The sequence below is a fragment of the Protopterus annectens genome, chromosome 10.part0 (assembly GCF_019279795.1).
Source record: "Protopterus annectens isolate FY-2018-M chromosome 10.part0, PAN1.0, whole genome shotgun sequence".
Lineage (NCBI taxonomy): Eukaryota > Metazoa > Chordata > Ceratodontiformes > Protopteridae > Protopterus > Protopterus annectens.
This window is the reverse complement of record NC_056744.1, coordinates 1,641,929,886-1,641,950,990: the sequence shown is the minus strand read 5'-3', so window position 1 is coordinate 1,641,950,990 and position 21,105 is coordinate 1,641,929,886. Positions and strand designations below refer to the sequence as shown.

At 44.4% G+C, this 21,105-nt stretch overlaps 1 protein-coding gene across 4 annotated transcripts in view; it reads left to right on the top strand.

Moving 5' to 3' along the window:
• Window positions 1-21,105, top strand: part of FUS (FUS RNA binding protein) — a 99,512-nt gene that overhangs the window by 70,656 nt on the left and 7,751 nt on the right. For 3 of the 4 annotated variants that reach the window (XM_044086361.1, XM_044086360.1, XM_044086359.1), the window contains one exon: window positions 19,871-20,018. In XM_044086361.1, coding sequence (XP_043942296.1) covers window positions 19,871-20,018 — 148 coding nt within the window. Of the gene's footprint in view, window positions 1-19,870; window positions 20,019-21,105 lie in introns of those variants that run through there. The other variant, XM_044086362.1, reaches the window with a different exon arrangement.

Genomic DNA, 21,105 nt, shown 5'->3' with positions numbered 1-21,105 from the left:
TTCTGGATCTCGATACACTAATTTGTAAAACAGAGAAATTCTGGATGGTCAGGATTCGGTCTATCCTTCCTCTTCTGGAAGCAGATGATTGGATGTGCTCTGTAGATCTTCAAGATGTTTATTACCACATAAAGATGGACAAACGCTTAAGATATCCGCTTCCGTATAGGAGCCGGTCACTACCAGTTTCAATCTCTGTCCTCCGGTCTCTCTACAGCCCCTCAGTCTTCACAAAATGCACAGCAGTGGTTATCGCTCACTTGTGACGTCAAGGATTTCAGGTGTTACCATATCTAGACGACTGGCTCCTTACGGTCCCCACCAAGCGTCTACTGAAAGAAGCCTTGCAGTATATTGTCAACGGCTCGAAGCCTGGGAGTCAGTATAATCAGTATAAACTGGGAGAAATCCAACATAACCCCCACTCTTTGGAATTCATAGGGGGTACTGTTGGACACAAATTGCACAGCATCCCTTCCAGAACACAGATTTCAGAGAATAAGACCAGTTCCTCCCTTGCTCTCATCACAAATCCCCTGCTCGATCTGTAGTGCGACTCAGATGCAAACAAGATTTACTCTGGTGGAGGTCTCGAAATCCCCAACAGTGGTCTCGCCCTTTCACCCCCATCTACCGATAGCCAAGATGACCACAGGTGCCTCCCTGATGTGGGGGGGCTATGTCAGGGAAACTGTCCAAGGCACCTGGTAAGAGACGAGGGAACTTTTGCATGTCAGTGTCCTGGAACTGAGGACTGTGCTTTTAGCGTTGCAAGCATTTCACTCCATCCTTCTGTCAGGGACTATTGTGATACAGCAAGACAACAGGTCAGGGATTTGGTACATCAAACAAGGGGACACCAGATCTTACCAGTTATGAGGAGAGGCCTTGAGAATATGGCAATGGACGATGGCTCACAACCACTTTGTGATTGCAGCGCATATTCCCGGGAGCCCCAACATAGTGGATGAATTGAGCAAACTGAGCAGGTGTAGAACACAGCCTCACGAGTGGTTCCTCAATCCTCTTGATAGCTGCACAAATCCTTCACTGCTGGGGCCAGCCTTGCTTTGACCTATTAGCCTCTCCAACCAACTACAAGTGCAGCAACTACTTTGCCCTGATCCCCCCTCTGGGACAGTTACCAAGGGACGCTCTAGTCCACGTTTGGCCCTAGGGTCTTCTTTATGCCTATCCACTTCTCCCCCTCATCTCCAGATTTCTAAAGAAAGCATGACAGTTGAAGAGCAAAGTGATCCTCATTGCTCCATATTGACCTCAAGTCTGGTTTCCCTTCCTCTGGCCTCACCTGCTAGATAACCATGGAGGATCCATCACCAACATTGATATCCCACAGGGTCTGATTCATCCCAATCTAACAACCCTGAAACTGACAGCTTGGTTTCTCCACTTCCTAGGATTGCCAGGCATGAAAACCTGTGTGCGCAATATTCTTATTGCATCTCTTAAATCGTCCACCAGACTAATCTTAAATGGAAGAGGTTCTTTCTATGGGCAGCAGATAAGCAAATAGACCCATTGTTAGCCCCGATCCCGGTGATATTAGATTACTTATCACATTTTTTCCACTCTGGGGTGTCTGCTTCTACTGTCCGTGTGCGTTGCCTTCTCAAATTTTCATACTGGTTTTCAAGATACTTCACTTATGTCACACACTCGCTTTCTTGAAGGGAGTTGTCCACCTAAAACTTCCCTTCAGAAACCCGTACAACCTTTGGATTTTGCTTTGGGTTCTGCAAGCTTTAACAGTTCCACTCTTTGAACCTGTGTCCTCTTGTGATGCAAGATCTCTCTCGGAAAACTGCTTCTGATTGCAATCACATCAGCCAGACGATTGTCAGAACTTCAGGCCTTATGCATCAAACTTTATCTTCCATAAGGATAGTGCATCACTGAGAACCAATTATACCTTTTTACCAAATGTGGTGTCAGAGCGATCCATCGCCCACTCTACTGATCCAGTGTTTTTTCCTAACCATTTTAACAAGGGAGAGTATTGCTTACACTCCTTGAATGTTCATAGACCAGTAAGATTTTATTTGGACAAAACAATCTACCTGTAAATCAGACCAACTGTTTGGCTTTTTCTGGTCCTAGACGGGGTCATCCTGTATCAAGTTAAATTGGTTTCATGGTTGAGAAATTGTCACCTTTATCTACAACAAAAACAATCTTACCTTGCCTCTGAGTCTAAGCACATTCTACAAGATCTATGGCAACTTCAGCAGCTTTCCATGGCAAGGCTTCCCTCAATGGTATGTACTCAGGTGTAACTTGGGCTAAACCTCATACATTTATTCTTCATTACAAATTGGACTTGGCCTCCAGAGGTATAGCTTCCTTTGGTTCCATGGTGCTCAGGAATGTCTTTCCATGAGAGCCAGGAATACAGGTAGCTGGGGATTCTGTCCCGTCAGTAAGAAATGAACGAAGATTAACGGCATCAGATAAAGAAGTTATGTCTTACCATAACGTTCCGTCTGTGTTTTCATTCATTACTTCCCACCCTTTGTCCCCCATCCGGAGGTTCTTCATTGATCTCATGTACTACTTCCTGGTAGGTCTGTTATGACCAGACATGGCCTCTTTTATCTATCAACTTGCAAATTCGATCTGCGGTAACTGAATAGAGCATTCTGGGTAGGACCTTGGCTCGAGAGTTTTTGGCTGACACTAGCTTGATATTGGCTGGCTCAGTTCAGAGGACTGAACAGATAACCCATCAGTAATGAATGAACAAAGATGAGCACCGATGGAACGTTATGGTAAAATTACTTTATACTGGACCAGCTTCAGATCTGCTGTCAAATCTGGAGGGCATGGTTCATCTGAATCTCCATCTTAAGCTCATGGCATAGATTCTCTAATACCCATGATTGCTAGGCATCCTTCCCTTTGCTGTCCTGTCGTGTCAAATTGTGGCCCATCAAAGCCTTTTGACTAGGAAACTCTATCAAAGTAAATGGGGGAGAATGTGCAAGTTGGGCCCTTGTGAACAAATTTTATCCTTGTACGACCCCTGGTAAAGTTTTTGTATTTCTTGGCTAACTTCTGTCAGTCCGATTCTTTTACCTGAACAGTTAAGTCCATCTAGCGGCAGTCTCAAACTTTCATGTTTGATTTGATGGGTCATCCCTTAATGTCACACAAACTTTGTAAAGCCTTTTTAAAGGGAGCCCTAATGTTAAGACCTCCATTTAAAGAACCCGTTCCTCCTAAAACTAGCTCTTCAGTCCCTTGTTTTCTGAGCCATCAGTTACTTGTGACTTGGTTTCTGACTTGGAAAATTATTTTTAGTGGCCATCACTTCTGCCAGAAGAGTGTCTGAGCTTCAGGCCTTGTCCTGCAAACCATCCTACATATTTCAGACAGGGTCTCCCTTAGGATTAATCAATCCTTTTTACTGAAAAAGTCTCAATCTAATATCTGACACTTCATCTACTGTTCTTCCCTGATTTTTCCAGTAAATGGGAGTACTCCCTTTTAGACGTCCAGACAGCTGTTTAGTTCTGTAAGATTTTTCTGATCATTTGTTTCCTTTTTCTCTCTAGGTAATCCAATTTCAAAGGTTGCCTTGGTGAAATGGCTTTCAGTCGAAAGGGCTCCACCTTTCACGTCAAGTAAAGGCCCATTCAACGGTGGTGGCAATTTTTGCAGTTTTTCATGCCACAGCCTCTTGAGATGACATTTGTACAGCAGCCACTTGGGATTCTCCTCATACCTTTAACACTCGATATTCTTGACCTCCCAAGATTTAGGTAGCTGAGGACTGTCCCAGAGTCAAGGATTACATGAAGATGGACAACATCAGATAAAGAAGTTGTCTTACCATAACGTTCCATCAGTGTTTATCTTCACTAATCCTTGACATCCCCTCCCTCCATCCCCCAGCCTTGAGGCTGTTAGTGGATCAAATTCTCCCAGGACTGGCTTCATGTTAGGGAGATGCATTTGTGTCTCTACATTCATATGGTAGAGTGCACATTGTTTGACCATACAGTTAGCTGACATTTCTAAGCGAGTCTCGTAACGCTGAATGGTCAGAATGTCGTAAAAACAGAATTCTACATTTTCAATCGCTCTATACTCTTAAAATGAGTGCTAACATGGGTCAAAAAGGGGATGGGAATTTGTGATTCGCAACACTTGCAATCACATTTCTGTGATATTGCCACACCTTTTGGCCATACCCGGTCAACCATATGTATGTACACTCATTTTGTCTGCCACTATTTTAGGCAAACTCTGTGCTAATTTTTGAGATTAGCATTATGGGTAAAAGCCTAGCTCAAGAGTTTGGAAGGCTCTAGCTGAAATAATAGTCAGTCTTTAGTCTTTTCTGAGGCTCTGAACAGTCCACAGTCGAGGATAAGTGAAGATTGACAACACAGATGGGACGTTATGGTAAGAGTCTCTTAGAAAAATGCTGTCTGTTACAGAAGAAACTTCCAGAACCTTCATCCATTTCTCCGTTGTCCTCTTTCGGAGGTGTAACTACCTGCAGTTTTGCTGCCCAAGTTTTTATAGACTACCCAAACCTGACCTAGCAGCTGTAGCTTTAGTTGATCCTGCTGCTGCTAAATGTTTAGTTAATTCTAGTCTTTCTTGACAGTGATGGGAAGATTAAGTATGGGAAAGTGTATATGCTTCTGCAGCTTTGATTTTTGAATTGTCAGGCTTGTATGTTGGAAGTTTATTCTTACTAATTGAGAACATATAAGGAATATTTTGTTTGCAGTTTTTTGTGGAAAAAATTAAATTTTAAGTCACAACTCATTGTTTACTATGTATGACTAATACTTCCAGGACTTTCGTAACTGCTACTTTTTTGAGGTTTACCTGCATATGTTCTCAACCTAGCAGATGTGAAAAATTCTCCTTAGGATAGAGATGTTCCTATGTTGTAGAGGTCGTCAAAAGTGTGATGAGAGGGGTAAGTTGATGCAGGGAATCTCGAGATTTTTCAGCTCTCCTTTTTCAAATTTTGTAAGTTGTTCTCCAACTCCCTTGTCCACCTGGGATGACATGGTCGATAAGCCATGTTGCTTCGCAAGAGATGGCTTGCTTGCACCTGTCACCCTTAGGCTTTCGAATACTGGCCAAGGCTTTTGCCACCCACATAGTGCCTTTTTTAGGCACGGCTCAAAAGACAAACCTACCCACCATAAATAGCATAAGTAACCATGAGGGTTATGCTACTCAACGTCAGAAGTAAGCATGCACTTGAGGCACTCCTCAATATGGAGAACATAGATATCTGTGCAGTAACAGAAACCTGGTTTAAGGCTCCTGAGAGCACCCTAGCACTACCAGGCTATAACTCATACCATTCTTTTCGGCCACAGAACCCAGACCAAAACACCAAAGGGTGGGGGTGTATCCATATTTATCAAAGATACCTACGCCTCCAGGTTAGTGGCACAGCACAATGCCTCAGATCTTCCATGTGCAGCTAACAATGGGCAAAATGTAATTCAAATTGTAGCTTGCTACAGATCACCCACCATGACCCAGGACCCCTTTTCCGTGTTTCTGGAGACGCTGGAAAATATGAAGGTCCTACCAAACGCCCTAATATTGGGTGATTTCAATTACCCAAACATTAACTGAGAGAAGAAGTACCAACTCCCTTGCCCAACGCTTCCTAGAATTTATAAACTCGAACGCCCTGGATCAACTGGTCAACACCCCCACCAGAGGTGACATTGGACCTGGTCATCACCAACATGGGATCTACAACATCTACACCGGAGGTCAAACCCTTGCTGGTTAGATCAGACCATAGACATCCACATTCCGCCCCCACCCCCAATCAAGGAAACCACCGTGAAAAACTTTTCAAAAGCACACTTCACGATGTTCTTCATGTTTCACTGTTGCAGTCATTACATTTTAGTAATCTGCTTGCAGGTTGTCCTCAGTCGACCTGATTAACAAAGTCTTGGGTCCTGTGTCAGTTGCTGTCCCCTTCTTCCATGACGTCAGGTCGTCGGGGGTATAAAACATGCAGCCAACGCCATTGCATCAGGCTTTCTTGCTGTGCTGTACCCGAAGCAGCAGTTCATAAGTGCCAGTCGGCCGACTCCTGAAATTTTCATTTCTGAGTTTCAGAACCGAAATCTTCAACTAAAAGCTAAGTACCCTGTTGGGGAAACTTTTTCTTGCTCCTTACCGATGTCAGTAAAAGTTTATAATTGCATTACTTGTGGAAAGCAAATACCTCAAAGATTTTCATTCGTACTGTATTCCTTGCCTAGGCCCTAGCCACGACGTACCTTGCTGTCTGTTTTGTGCTTTAATCAGCACACTATCAGTCGTCTATATATTTTTGCCTTTAAATATTTCGGTTCTCTGTTTAATTATCCAGAAATGTCGGTTAGCCATCAGACTGCCGGGATTCCGAAAAAACGCAAAGATAAAGACAGACCGCAGAGGTCCTCAACTGCCGACGACAATTTGCTGGTACTCCGCAGGCCCCTGATACCCGAATCGCAGGCCTCTACTGAGACCCATTCAGAGTCTGGTATGCCATGAGATGCTTCAGCTATATAACCTGCGGATGTCTCTACCTTGGATGGGTCTGGAGCTGCTGTGCATTCACCGGCTTCTGAGGGTGTATTCAGGCCTACGGACTTCTCAGTCCATGTCTAAAAAACAGATGCCCAGGCCACATGCTCAGGCCTCTATGCAAAAAAAAAAAGAGAATGGAGATGTAATAACTCTTAATAGGGGTAGCCAACCCCCCCCCCCCCCTTTTGAGAGGCGCTTAGGACTGGGTAGCCAACCCCCCCCCCTTCTAAGAGGCCTAGGACTGAGCTTGATTATGAATCTTTTGATCAGGATTGTGTTTTTTCTGACTTCTGATGACCTGGATTTGTCCTTGCCGAGGATTCTGATACAGAGGACTCTATTCCCTCTGCTTCCCCTCCTCAGGATTTTTCTTTTGGGGAAACCTTAACATACTCTAAGGGAGCATTTCCACTGGGAAAGCCAGGAATTTTCTGATTCAAAAAAGAGGCTTGGGGATTTCCTTCTACCTCAGCATAGGCCTTTGGCTATTCCTCCTGTACTAGACATTGTTGATGCTTTCTCGGAATCCAGTTTGGCCCGATGTTCATTGCGTTTCACTGTTGCAGTCATGACTGTAGGGTTCTCCCCTGCCGGCAGGCAGCCCTTGGTTGGCCAGAATCCCAAAGTCTGGGTCCGGCGTCTGCTGTTCAACCACACTCCCTGACGTCAGAGCGCCAGGAGTACAGAACTGACAGCCGACACCATCTTCTCCAGTCTTTCTTGCCGTGCGGTGATAGCAGTTTGCAAGTGCCGGTCGGCTGACTCCTGACTAATTTTTCTGATATACTTCGGTCCGAAGACTTTCTTCTCCACTCAAAGCCAAGTACCCCGTTGGGGAAACTTTTTTCTTGCTCCACACCGATGTCAGAAAAAGTTAATTGCGTTTCATGTGGGAAGCAAATACCTCAAGGATTTTCATTCTTACTGTATTCCTTGCTTAGGCCCTGACCACGACGTAGCTAGTTGTCTGTTTTGTGCTAGATTCAATCAACGTACAATTAAGCGAAGGTACGATTTTGCTTTTCATTACTTCGGTAGGCACATTAACTACAAAATGTCGGATACTGTCCCGGCTACCGGAGTTCACAAACGTCGCAAGGATAGACAGGCCTCCGAGGTCCAAATCTGATAGCGCACAAGCGGAGCCAGCTTCAGGTTCGGCCATAGTCAGTGAGGCGCTTTTCAACAGACGGCCGAAATGGACTCTCATGAGGAGCCAACCAGTCCTTTAAATATTTGCTCCTTCGGATGGGTCCGGAGCCGCTGTGCAGGTACCGGCTTCCGAAGGGGTTTTCAGGCCTACTCTGCTAATAGTAACGGCAAAGACTCCTCCTAAATCAAAGACTTCAACACAGGCCTCTTCTGAACCGACTCCCAAGTCACAGAAACAGTTACTCAAGATGGCGGAGGATTTACTTGCTATGATTAGGGGTTCACATCCCCCTCCAGACAAAAGGCCAAGGCAGGATGTTTATTATGATTCCTCTGATCAGGCTTCTGTTCCTCAGTTTCTTCTTCTGATCAGGAATATTCTTTCTCTCCTTATAAGGATTCTGATGCTGAAGAATCCATTCCTTCAGCTTCTCCCCCTGAGGATTTCTCTTTTGGGGAAACTTTGCATGAAATGAGGGAACATTTCCACTGGGAAGGACAGGAGTATTTGGAATCAAAGAAAAGACTGAGGGATTTTCTTCCCCAACATAGACCCCTGGCTATTCCTCCTGTTGTGGATATTGTGGATGATGCCTTTTCGGAGGCTAACTTAACCCCTGACTCTTTTCCTCCTGCTCCTGTTAAGCCTGATAGATATTACAGGGTTCCTGATTCCCATCAGTTTTTATACAAGAACCCTTCTGCTGACCCTGAAACCATTTCTCAAGGTCCTAAGGGAGTTAAGGGTTAAGGCCACTTCTGCCAAAAATCCCATTCCTACTGAAAAGGATTCTCGATCCTTAGAAAGATGGGGCAAAAAGGTGTACACTTCTGCTACTTTGTCAATTAGGGCTTTAAACTGTCAATTTCATATGCTTAAATACCAGCAATTTCTCTTGTCTGTCTTAAAAAGCTTACTTCCATTTCTGCCTGTGCAGATAAGGAATTACATGACTTATTGCATGCCACTGAACAGGTTGGGAAGCATGGTTTACACTGTGGATTTGATGCCTTGGAGGCTTTTTGTAGGGCTGCGGTCTCTGGCACAGTCATTAGAAGGCATGCATGGCTAAAGGAACAAAATTTACCTGAAAAAGTAAAGGCTAAATTATTGGATGCTTCTGTTCAGCATAATGTTTTGTTTGGATCAAAAGCTGAAGAGATGGAGGATAAGGCGAAATCCATCCATACAAGTACAGCCACCTAGATTTAGCAGGAATTGGCCTTCAAAAAAATTGGTCTTTTCCCACTTCAGACAGGCCTCAGAGGGGTAGATATAGACACTCCAGAGGGAGGCCTCAAACACAAGCTGCTTATAGGCCAAGACAGTGGACTGCTTCCACCCCTAGGGTAGTAGAGGTCGGGTCACAATCTCAAAGGAAACAAACTCAATGACTCCCTCTGGGCTACAGGAACTTCTTGCCTGGAAGCCCCTCTCGTAGGAAAACTCTCTCTTTTTTTATCAAAATTGGACTCAAATAACCCAAGACAAGTGGGTTTTGGATGTGGTTTTAAGAGGTTACAAATTCTATTTTCATACCTTGCCAAGGCCAAGCGGATGGCCAGACCTTCCAAAACCTCAATGGACGGAGGCCTTAAACCCGGTGGGAGCTCTTTTGGCTATGAATGTCATAGAACTGGTTCCTCTTTCAGAGATAGGAAAAGGTTTTTACTCTAGGCTCTTTGTAGTCCCAAGGAAGCAAAACTCATGGAGACCAATTCTGGATCTGTCGGTCTTGGAACACCTTTCTAGAGATTTCAAAATTCAAGATGCTTACTCTACAGCAGCTACTTCCAATGCTGTCCAAAGATGCATGGATGGTAACTTTGGATTTAAAGGAGGCATATTTACACATTCCTATCAGGCAGGATCGCAGAAAATACCTCCGGTTCAAGGCCGGATCGAGGCACTTTCAATTCTCTGCACTGCCCTTTGGATTGTCTACTGCGCCCAGGGTCTTCACCTGGCTCCAGTAGTAGCTTACTGCAGACTCAATGGAATTCAAATTTACCCTTATCTGGACGATTGTCTAATTCAGGCAGACAGCAAGGATGTCTTACTCCAGCATCTAGAATTTGTACAGAACCTCCTCAAGTTCCTGGGATTCTCTGTGAACATAGTCAAATTTGACACCACCACGACAGATAACTTTTCTGGGTGCACTTCTAAACACCACAAACCAGATGGCATTTCTGACATCTGAAAAACAATTACAGCTGGCTTCAACTTTCAGAACCTTGGCAACTCTAACTCGGCTATCTGCAAGGAAAGTCCTGCAGACTTTGGGTTACATGGCCTCCGGTCTCCTGCATCCTTCTCGTACCATATGCAAGACTACACATGAGGAAAATACAGTGGTACAAAAAAGGGTATGGCAACATTGCCACAGTTTAGACATACTGATCTCCGTCCTTCCTTGCCTTCAAAAGGAATTTCTTTGGTGGTCCAGGGCATGTGCCCTAAAAGGGAAACCCTTCAGTCTGCCTCCTGCCACTCAGATTCTAACCACGGACGCCACGGGTTATGCTTGGGGAGCCCATTTTCAGGGCAATTGTTTGCAGGGCCTTTGGACAAAGGATCAGAAGCACCTGCATATCAATTTAAAGGAAATGTTAGCCGTTCAGAAAGCTCTATTAGCCTTCAGGAATCTTTTACAACCAGGACAACTGCTAATACAGACAGACAACACCACAGTTGTGGTACATAAACAAGCAATGGGGATCTCATTTCTACCCCCTTTGCAGACTAGCCATGGATCTATGGAACACAGCTCTAGCTTGCAATCTGGATCTTCAAGCTCAGTTTCTACCAGGGAAACAAAACTTCCTGGCAGTCTGAGCAGAAACCTTTCGGATCCACACGAGTGGATGCTGGACACCAAAATATTCAGGATGGTAACAGCAGTCTGGGGATGTCCTCACATAAACCTCTTTGCATCCCATCTCAATCAACTACAGAATTTTTGCACCAGGACTTTCCACAGAGAAGCTTGGAAAGTGGAAGCCCTGTCATTCAGTTGGAGGAACCTCTCGGATATGCCTTTCCGCCTCTTCCTCGGGTTTTATTGAAGATAAAACAGGACAAGCCCAAGATGATAATCTTGCTGGCTCCAAATTGGCTTCTGCAGTTTTGGTATCCAACTCTAAAAAACCTATGCATGGAGCCCCCTTGGGTTTTACCTCAGTCCCTGAACCTTCTGTCCCAACATCAGGGTCAGGTTCTACACTCATGTCAGAACTCTCAGCCTGGCGGCCTGGTTAATCTAGGACCTTTGATTTCTTCTTTACTGCCCAAGCAGGTTATGGATGTCATTTTAGAAGCCAGACGTCCTAGCACTAGAAAATCTTGTGCAGGAAAATGGAAAATATTTTGTTCCTGGATGCAGGCTCAGGATTCTGACCCTCTTCTTCCTAACATTACTTTAATTTTACTTTACTTGACAGATCTCTTACATAAGGGTCTCTCTTTCTCTTCCATTAAGATACATGCCTCTGCTATTTCTGCTCATAATACAGACCCTCCCATCTTTTCCCACCAGCTCATGAGACAGAGGAGCTAAGAACTTAAGACCTCCTAGATCTCCTCCCATTCCTGCTTGGGATCTCGACTATGTTTTGGAAAAACCTTGCCTCCTTTTGAGCCTGCTGCCTCTTCTGACTTAGTTTTTATCTTGGAAGACGGCTATCCTGTTAACCCTAACCTCTGCCAGGAGAGTTTCAGAGTTACAAGCTCTTATGGCTGTGGAACCTTATTTTTCATCAAGACAGGGTACCTTTGAGGACTAATCCTACCTTCATGCCTAAGGTGGTTTCCAAAGTGGCTTTAAATCAAACTATCCACTTGCCAACCTTTTTCCCCACTCCTCAAAATAAAGGGAAAAGGATCTTACATTCCTTGGATGTACACAGTCAACTACGTTTTTACCTGAACAGAACCAAGGACATCAGAAAATCAGAACAATTGTTTGTTTCTTATGCTACAAGTTCCCAAGGTAAAGCCATTTCAAAACTACCATTTCTAAATGGATTGCTCATGGAATCAGATTTTATTCTCATCATGGAAAGCAAATCTCAGGGAGTATACGGACTCATTCCACCAGAGCTGCTGCCACTTCTGCGGCCTTCCTCAGGGGAGTTCCTGCAACTTGGGGTTCAGTGCATACTTTTTCTAAGCACTACAATCTACCTCTGTACTCTAAGTCTAGGGCAGGCTTTGCCTCTGCAGTCTTGCAGGGCCTTTTAGCTGCCCCTTCTTTATGACCACCTCCCTTTCTTTCAGCTTTGGGATTCTACCCTACAGTCATGACTGCAACAGTGAAACACTATGAACATAGTACAGTTGTGTACATCTACCATAAATGTAGATGTTCGAGTGTCTTCACTGTTGCAGTCTGGGTTTCCCTCCCTCCTGTCCCCTCTTATTTTTACTTTTGTGTATTTCCTTTTTTCACCATTCTTCTGAGGTGTATTTGCAAAGGTTATGGGACCTTTTTCATTTTGGGACTCTTGACATCTGGGGCAAGAAAAACTGGAAGATGGCGTCTGCTGTCAGCTTTGTACTCCTGGCGCTCTGACGTCAGGGAGCGTGGTTGAACAGCTGACGCCGGACGCAGACTTTGGGATTCTGGCCGACCTAGGGATGCCTGCCGGCAGGGGAGAACCCTACAGTCATGACTGCAACAGTGAAGACACTCTAACATCTACATTTATGGTAGGTGTACACAACTGTACTATTTCCTGCCTCCTGCTCCCAGTAAACCTGACTGGTACTACAGGGTCCCATAGTCCCACACGTTCCTTTACAAAAATCCTACCCCTTCTGATAGAGACTCCAGGGCGCTGTATAGATGGGGTAAAAAGGTTTACACTTCAGTAACCTTGGCCATTGCAGCTTTAAACTGCCAATTTCATATGTTAAAATATCAGCAACATGTTATTGGACTGCTAAAACAGAAAATGATTCCTGACGCAGGATTTAATGCATTCTGCTGAACAAGTTTTAAAACATACTTTGCAATGTGGTTTTGATTCATTAGAGGCCTCTTGCAGGGCTGCTGTTACTGGGTCTGTGCTTAGAAGGCTTAAGGAGCAATCTTTGCCTGATCATGTTAAAGCTAAATTGTTGGATGTTCCTTTAAATCAGGACTGCCTGTTTGGCAACAAGGCTGAAAAAGTTCTTAAAAAGATGGAAGATAGAGCTAAATCTATGCAAACTGTTAAAAGATTTTTTACAAGTTCAGCCTCCTAGATTTAGTTGGCATTGGTCCTCTCCAGCCCCTTCCAGATATTCTCAAACCAAACCCAGACATCAGAAACCCCAAGTTTCAGTCCCAGGGGACACACAGGACTTAAGCGGGGGGGGGGGGGCTCCACTTCCAAAGCTGGGAGTAATAAAACTCCCCCCTGTGGTAAACTGCCTCAGTGACTTCCTTTTAAAATTTCCAAACGCTTAACTTCTGACTGCCCCCTTCAGGGTAAAGATTGCTCTTCATGCAAAGAACTGGGAACTCATTACCCAGGGCAAATGGGTTTTAAATAGTGTCCCAGGGATACCAATTTCACTTGCACACGTTGCCAACACCAAGTAGGTGGCAGGACCTACCCACAAATCAGTGGGCAGAGGCCCAAAAACAAGTACTTTCTCTCAAGTATGGGTCTATTCAACTGGTACCAGAAGAGGAAAAGGGACGAGGTTTCTACTCTAGACTTTTCCTGGTACCCAGAAAAGACAAATCATGGCGTCCTATCCTGGACCTGTCTACTCTAAACACCTTTCTGGAGATTCTCAAATTCAAGATGCTGACTCTTCAGTTACTTCCTATGCTAGGCAAAGACGCCTGGCTGGCAACACTAGATTTAAAAGAAGCATTACCTGCACATCCAAATCAGGGAATGTTGCAGAAGATGCCTACGCTTTAATGCAGGCTACACGTACTATCAGTTCTCTGCACTGCCCTTTGGTTTATCTACTGCACCCAGGGTATTCAAAGTGCATAGCTCCAGTTATTGAATTTTGCAGGCAAAGAAGTATTCAAATATACCCATACCTGGACAATTGTCTATTTTAGGACATACATCTGGCCTTTGTAAAAAGGGTTCTAACTTGTCTGGGGTACACCATAAATGAAAAGAAATCCCAACTGGTACCCTGTCAAATTACATTCTTGGAAGCAAGTTTGAATACTACTTCCCAGATGGCTTGCCTCATGCCAGAAAAGCAAATTCATTTGACAACCTACTTCAAACAAGTGGCCACAAAAACCCTGCTTGTCTGCAAGACACATACTGCAAGCGTTGGGGTTCATGGCCTCCTGCATTCTTCTAATTCCATGTGCAAGACTGCATATGAGGAAACTACAGTGGTATCTAAAAAGCCTATGGTGTCAACATTCTCTCAACCTAGAAACAATGATTCCTGTCATACCTTGCCTACGCCTAGAGTTCCTTTGGTGGGCAGAGGCCTGCCACCAAAACAAGGGACTACCTTTCACACTACTACCCCCTGCCGCCCAAATCCTAACAGATCCATCAGACTATGCATGGGGGGGCGGTGCTCACCTGGCAGGGAAGTGCATTCAGGGCAAATGGAACCAAAGTCAGATGCACCTGCATATCATTCAAAAAGAACTGTTTGATATACAGAATGCTCTGACAGTCTTCAAGGACTACATTCTTCCAGGACAACTAATGGTAAAGACTGACAACACCACGGTTATGTGGTACATAAGCAGGGGGGTACACATTCTTATCCCTCTGCAGACTAGCCATGGCATTGTGGAACACAGCCTTGAGAGCTACCAAGTGCACCTACAAGTTCAATTCCTGCCAGGAAAATTAAATACACTGGCAGACGGACTAAGCAGAAACCTTATGGACCCACACGAGTGGAAACTGGAACCAGGGATTTTCAACATGTTGACAAGCGAATGGGGGAGCCCAGATATAGACCAGTTTGCCTCTCCCCAGAACTACCAATTGGACAAATTTTGCAAAAGGACTACAAGCCTGGAAAGTGGATGCTCTGTCCTTCAGCTGGAAAAACCTATCGGTCTATGCCTTCCTCCCTCTGCCTCTGCTCTCCAAAGTATTACTAAAAATCAAACGGGACAAACCAAGGATGATTTTGATTGCTCCAGACTGACTGCGCCAACACTGGTACCCCCTCCTGCGCAGTGTGTCACTTATCTCTAAGGCACCTGCCTCAGACTCCTTCCCTGCTGTCTCAGCAGGAGAACCAGATTCTGCACCCTCAGCTTCCAACACTGAACCTTGGAGCCTGGCTAATTACAAACTCTCCTTTACCATCCCTCAGCAAGCCTGTGATGGATGTAGTTTTGGAGGCAAAGGAGGCCTAGTACTAGAAAACCTTATGCTGAAAAATGGAAGAGATTCTGTGCTTGGAACCAAGGGATGAGATGAAATTTTAATTTCTCCTCAGGCAGTCAGTTCTGAGGATGGTACGTGCATGTTACTTTTATGGCATATGCCTGACATCCCACAGGTTCCCTATTAGAAGACTGAAGGCTCATTCTTTCAAATGCGTCTTGGTCGAACTCAATATATGGAAACCGCAAAAGATCACGGCGGCTTTTAAGCAAATTTTTTCCCTGGGAAAGAATTTGCTTGGCCACTTTCGTTCCTTTGCCGTTTTTGGCACTGTAGTGCAGTCTCAGAGTTGGTATATTTAATTTGGGGGGGGTATGCAGCCCCCCACTTAATGTAATGTTTAGGGTGTTGGAACAGCGACCCCCCCCCCCCCCCCGGATCCAGTGTAGAACCCATCCCACAGTAGTTTAATACTTTATACTGGCTGTACAACCTTCAGGTGGGAGATCCCTCCGGTTAAGAATACTGCAGCAGTAAGATTTTGCACAACTTTTTGTTTTGCAGAGAATGTGTGCTGTACTTTGTGACAAAGTTAGGCTAACACTTGGGTATTCCTCGCTGAGCTGTCTGGCACACTTTGCTCGCCTCCAAAGAGACCTTATTTCCGAAATGTCTCTCTTTGGTGGGGGTACTGCCTGATGAGGTGCGTGATGCTGTCGCCTCATAGCTAAGCTACCCTCGACTCCATCTCGAACTCTATGCATTTGATATCTCACCACCGAGCGGGCAGCTCGAGCTGCCACATCGGGCATTGTGAGACGTAATGCTTTGATGCGGTTGTGTGACTTCGCAGACCCCTTTAAATGTCCCTTAGTCAACGCACCTGTCGACAAATTTACACTTTTTGGACCCAACGTACGAGACGCTTGCACGAAGTGAGAAAGACTGAAAGACCTTTCTGCTGTGGGCAATATGCTTTTGCAACCCCCTTGAGGTCCTACTCCAGGAACCAGAAAAGAGGAAAAATGTGGTTCAAGAAATCCCGAGGATCTTTTTGTGACACATGGTGAACTTATCAGGCAGAGGAGGCAACTCATCTGGAAGACTCCCTTTTTGGGATAGAGGGGTCTGTGTAACCTGGGCGCTAGAGATTTTCTCAGGCAGACCCTACCTACCAGTGCTCCTGACCAGTGGCCCGATTGCTTTCCTCTGGAAGCAGTCAGGAGTCTTTTTTTTGTTCTTTTTTTCTTTCTCTCTGCACCTACCAGCCTGGCATCTTATTGCTTCCACTGTTTGAGTGCAGAGAGTAATATCCAGAGGCTACCAAATACCATTCGATTAAATTCCCAGACCCATCAAATGAATCCCCGATGTTACCACCCAGTCAGAGGGAATTGACCGCCTTAAAAATAGAAAAGCTGCTAAGAAAGAGTCCTCCAAACAGTCCCACCAGACGGGATCTGGATTTTACTGTAGATTCTTTTAGTGCCAAAAAGACGGGACTGGAGACCAATCCTGGATCTCAGCCTAGTGAACAAATTTATCAAACATCAAAAATTCCAGATGGTCACGGTGCAGTCCATTCTTCTCTTCCTAAGGAGGGGCGACTGGATGTGCTCTATAGACCTCCATGTGCTACCACATAAAGATGGATCACCTCTCCCAGAGGTTTCTCTGCTTCCGGCTGAGAGTCACTACTGGTTCAGGGCACTGCCATGTCTCTCGACAGCCCCTCGAGTGTTCACCAAATGTATGGCAGTTATCTTCGATTACAAGGATTCCAGGTGTTTACGTATCTAGACTATGGCTCCTTACCGCTCCCACCAAGGATCTTTTAGTCTGCAGCCTCTCAATTCAAGGTATCTCTCTGCTTGGGTATTACAATCAAGGACAAATCTCAAATGTCTCCAATGAAGACACTGGAATTTATTGGAGCGGTCTTCGACACATCTTGTCAAGCTTCTCCCCCCTCACAGGGTTTCGAAAATAAGACACCAAGTCCAAGACCACCTTCCTCAGACCTGTGTACCAGCACATCTTGTACTGCAGCTCTCTGGCTCCATGGCAGCTGCCATTACGTTAGTACTGGCAAAGCTGCACATGAGACTCCTGCAGTGACTCGTTTCTGCACAATGGTCGTTTCTATCTCACCCGCTTGACCACAACATTTTTCAGACCGTTGCAAGGAAGAAATGCTATGGTGGATGAAGCCACAAATGAGCCTTTGGTGTCGACTGTTCTGTCTTCCCCAGGCCATGTTGACTATGGACGCTTTCCTGTTAGGGTGGGGATGGGGGCATTTCCAGGGAAAGACTGTCCCAAGACACCTGGTCCCCCATGGAGTCCAATTTGCACATAAATGTCTTTGAACTGAGGGCAGTTCTTTTGGCGTTGCAAGTGTTTTGTGCATCCATACCCTCTGGGACCATTGCAGTACAGACATGTCCATCGTCTGGTACATCAAGCAAGGCGGAACCAGGTCTTATCCCTGTGTCGGGAAGCCATGAGGATTTGGCACTGGGTGATGGCTTCCACCCGCTTTCTTTATAGCAACGCACATTCATGGGAGTTCCAACCTTATTGCAGACAATCTTGAGCAGGAATATCCTGATGCCTCACGAGTAGTCCCTCAACCCTGTAACAGCAGATCAGATCTGATACTAGGGCAAGCCCTGCTCTGATAGGTTTGCTTCCCCCTTAAACTACAAATGCAGAAGCTACTTTGCCCTGATCCCCCCCCCCCCCCAGGGAGAACCCCCGAGGGACTCTCTAATGCTTGATTGGCCCCTGGGTCTTCCGTATGCGCCCCCCCCCATTTTCCCTCATTCCAAAATTTCTACAGAAAGTTCAGAGGTTAAGAAGGAAAGTAATCCTCCTTGCCCCCTACTGGCCCAGTCAAGTCTGGTTCCTGTTTGTATGGCCTCATCTGATTCACAGCCAGTGGATCCTGTTTCATTCCCAAGACCTGTTCTCATCCTCTGGGATTGATTCTTCCGAACCTCCACAGTGTCACGCTCACAGGTTGGTTCCTCCATTTTCAGTGACTGCCAGGCTGCCTGATATCCCATCTCCTGTTCGTAAAAATCTTCTGGCTTCATGCAAACTTTCCACCAGGAAAGTTTATTCTAGAAAATGGACTAGGTTTTCTATTTGGGCTAAAAATCAGAACATAGATCCCTTCTCTTATCTATTCAAAAGATCCTTCACTACTTGACTATTTTTTACATGCAGGAGCCTCGGCATCTCCCATCACTGTACATTTAGCAACTGTCGCCAATTTTCATAATGGACTTGATAATTCTTAGATTGTCACATTGCCTATGCAAGACATTTCTGAAAGGAGTATTACACGTTAAACCTCTGGTCAGGCCTCACTTAAAACCCTGGGACTTGACTTTGGTGCTTCAGTCTCTCACAGGTGGTCCTTTCGAGCCCTTTGATTCATGTGATTTAAAATTTTTGTCATGGAAAACCTTACTTCTAGTAGCACGCAGGCCTTGAGTGAGACCTTACTTGATCTTCCACACGGATAGGGTGTCCTTTCGTACTTGCCCTTCTTTCTTGCCCAAGGTCATTTCTGTTTTTTTTTCCATAATCTGTTGACCTGCCGTTTTTCTTTCCTCAGCATTCTAATAGAGGGGAGTACCTTTTGCACACCCTTGATGTGCATCTGCGGCTTTGTTGCTGTTTGGACAGGACTCTCAGGAAAACAGATCAGTTGTTTGTGGCCTTTGCAGGACCCAGATTGGGTGAGCCTGTTTCCAAAGTGACTTAATCCTCCTGGCTTAGAAATGTCATTGCTTTCATATACCATCAGACTAAGCTATCCTTACCTTCCAGAATAATTTCATTCTACCAGATCTGTGGCTACTTGTGTAGCATTTCATTCCAGAGCCCCTCTGATGTCTGCACAGCAGCCACTTGGGCAAGGCTTCATACCTTTTATATCTCATTACAAATTGGATTTGGCCTCCAGGGGACTAACATCCTTTTGTTCTATGGTACTCTGGAATGTCCTTCCTTGGGGCCACCCAGGACTCCAGTCCTATTTGTAATGAATAAGCAAAGATTTACAACATCAGATAAAGAAGTAGTCTTACCATAACTATGGTTCCATCTGTGTTGTAGATCTTTGTTCATTCATTACTTCCCGCTCTCCTTCCCCCTTCCTGGTCCCTTGGTGGACTTCCTCCTGGTTAGGGTATTCGCTCAGAGCCTTCTATTTTTCTATTACCCTTTATTATATAGGGGCGGGCAAACTCAATCTGAAGTAACTAGGATAATGGAGTTATGGGTAGGTCTTGGCTGAGAGTTTTTGGCTGGCGCGAGGTTGGAAACGGCTGTATCTGTTCCGAGGACTGAACATGAACAAAGGTCTACAACACAGATGGAACGTTATGGTAAGGCATAACTTCTTAAGCAAGCATAATAGCCAGATGTGTGTAATAGTAACAGCCAGCAGAACTGGCTCTGAAGAGTACATACCTCGTATACAAGCAGAGTTATAGCTATGGTTTTGCATGCTGCTTCACTTTACTTGCCCCACTGGCGGTCAGTTATGCAGCAAATCAGTGCACCACCTCTTAAGGATGGGGATAATGCTAAATTCCCACCTCTGCAAGCTAGTTTTGACCCTTTGCTAGTATTTCTGGTTGTCTGGACCATATTCAGTGGTAGAATAGTTTAGTTTAATCTTTTTGTGAGCTCCTCCCTACAATTGTTTGTTTCTTTAGAAGCCAGTGTTGCTTTTTGATGCTTGTTGTAGAGAATTCCTGGTTAATTTTGTAAATATTTTTTTAAGGTGGCTTTGAAGAACGCAGAGGAAGAGGTGGTTTTGACCGTGGTTTCAGAGGAGGACGCGGTGGTGATAGAGGTGACAGAGGTGGTGGCTTTAGAGGAAGAGGTGGCGACAGAGGTGGAGGATTTGGACCAGGAAAAATGGATTCCAGGTAATTAACTGCTGACAAGTAACTGCAGATTTGGTTTACACTGCTGCTATATAAAGCTTTCTTTCAGTTTTCAGCTAAACTGAAAGATGTGATTTTATTGCTGAACAAAATTACAATGTTATAGTTAGAACTGCTTGTATTCAGCATTTTCTACTACATCTATCTGGAACTGGACACGATTGCCCCGTCTCCATACAGAACCATTTTTTATATTTAAAACCCAAAACCTACCATCCCATACCAAAAAATAAAAGCTACTCTAACCTTGACCGCATTTGCTTGTCTGAATATATACTTTGAACTCCCTAATATGGATTTAAGCAGTTATTTCAAAGGTAAATATTTCTAAGATATCAAATTGTAAAATAAATTCCAAGTCTTATTTCCGATAAACCAAGTTGGTCATTAAATTATTTTCTGATCTAAAAGTAAACTTGTAATTTAAAGTACTTTGGCATAAACTTTGTAAAGGATTGCAAATTAATGATTAAAGATAATCGATGATGGTACAAACTTAACCTGCTTTTTTTTTTGTGGAAAATGGTGATTAGAAAAATTAACTTCTAAATTACTATGTTTAATGCAGCAAATATGATTTCTAAAGAAAGTTTCAAAAACTTAATGGCATTAACCAAATTTCTTGGGTATCCCAAATGTACTCCAATTAGTTATCAAAAATTGGTAAGTCCTAAGAAAAAGGTGGAATGGGCCTTCTGGATTTTAAATTGTATTCTGAATTTGCTGTTGTAAGATTGTGCAAATTTCGGGCTATGACCCAAATAGGACGGATTAGATCACAACGTGACAACATGGATTAAACTGTGGGCAAATTCAACAATTAAAAATTAAATCCAAGAGCCCTTCCTTTTATTAAAAGAGAACCTTTAAAAACAAAATAATCATACTTCAAAAACTATTGTATTCTTTAAATTTAACTTTTGCTTTAGCCAGTACTTCTGAACCCAAATATGATCAACAAGAAAATTTATTAATCTTTACTCCTAAGAATTGGATTGGAATATGTGGGATATACTAAAATGTAGAGATCTGTTGAAGACATTTGTTGTGTCTTTCGGCTTTTTCCCAG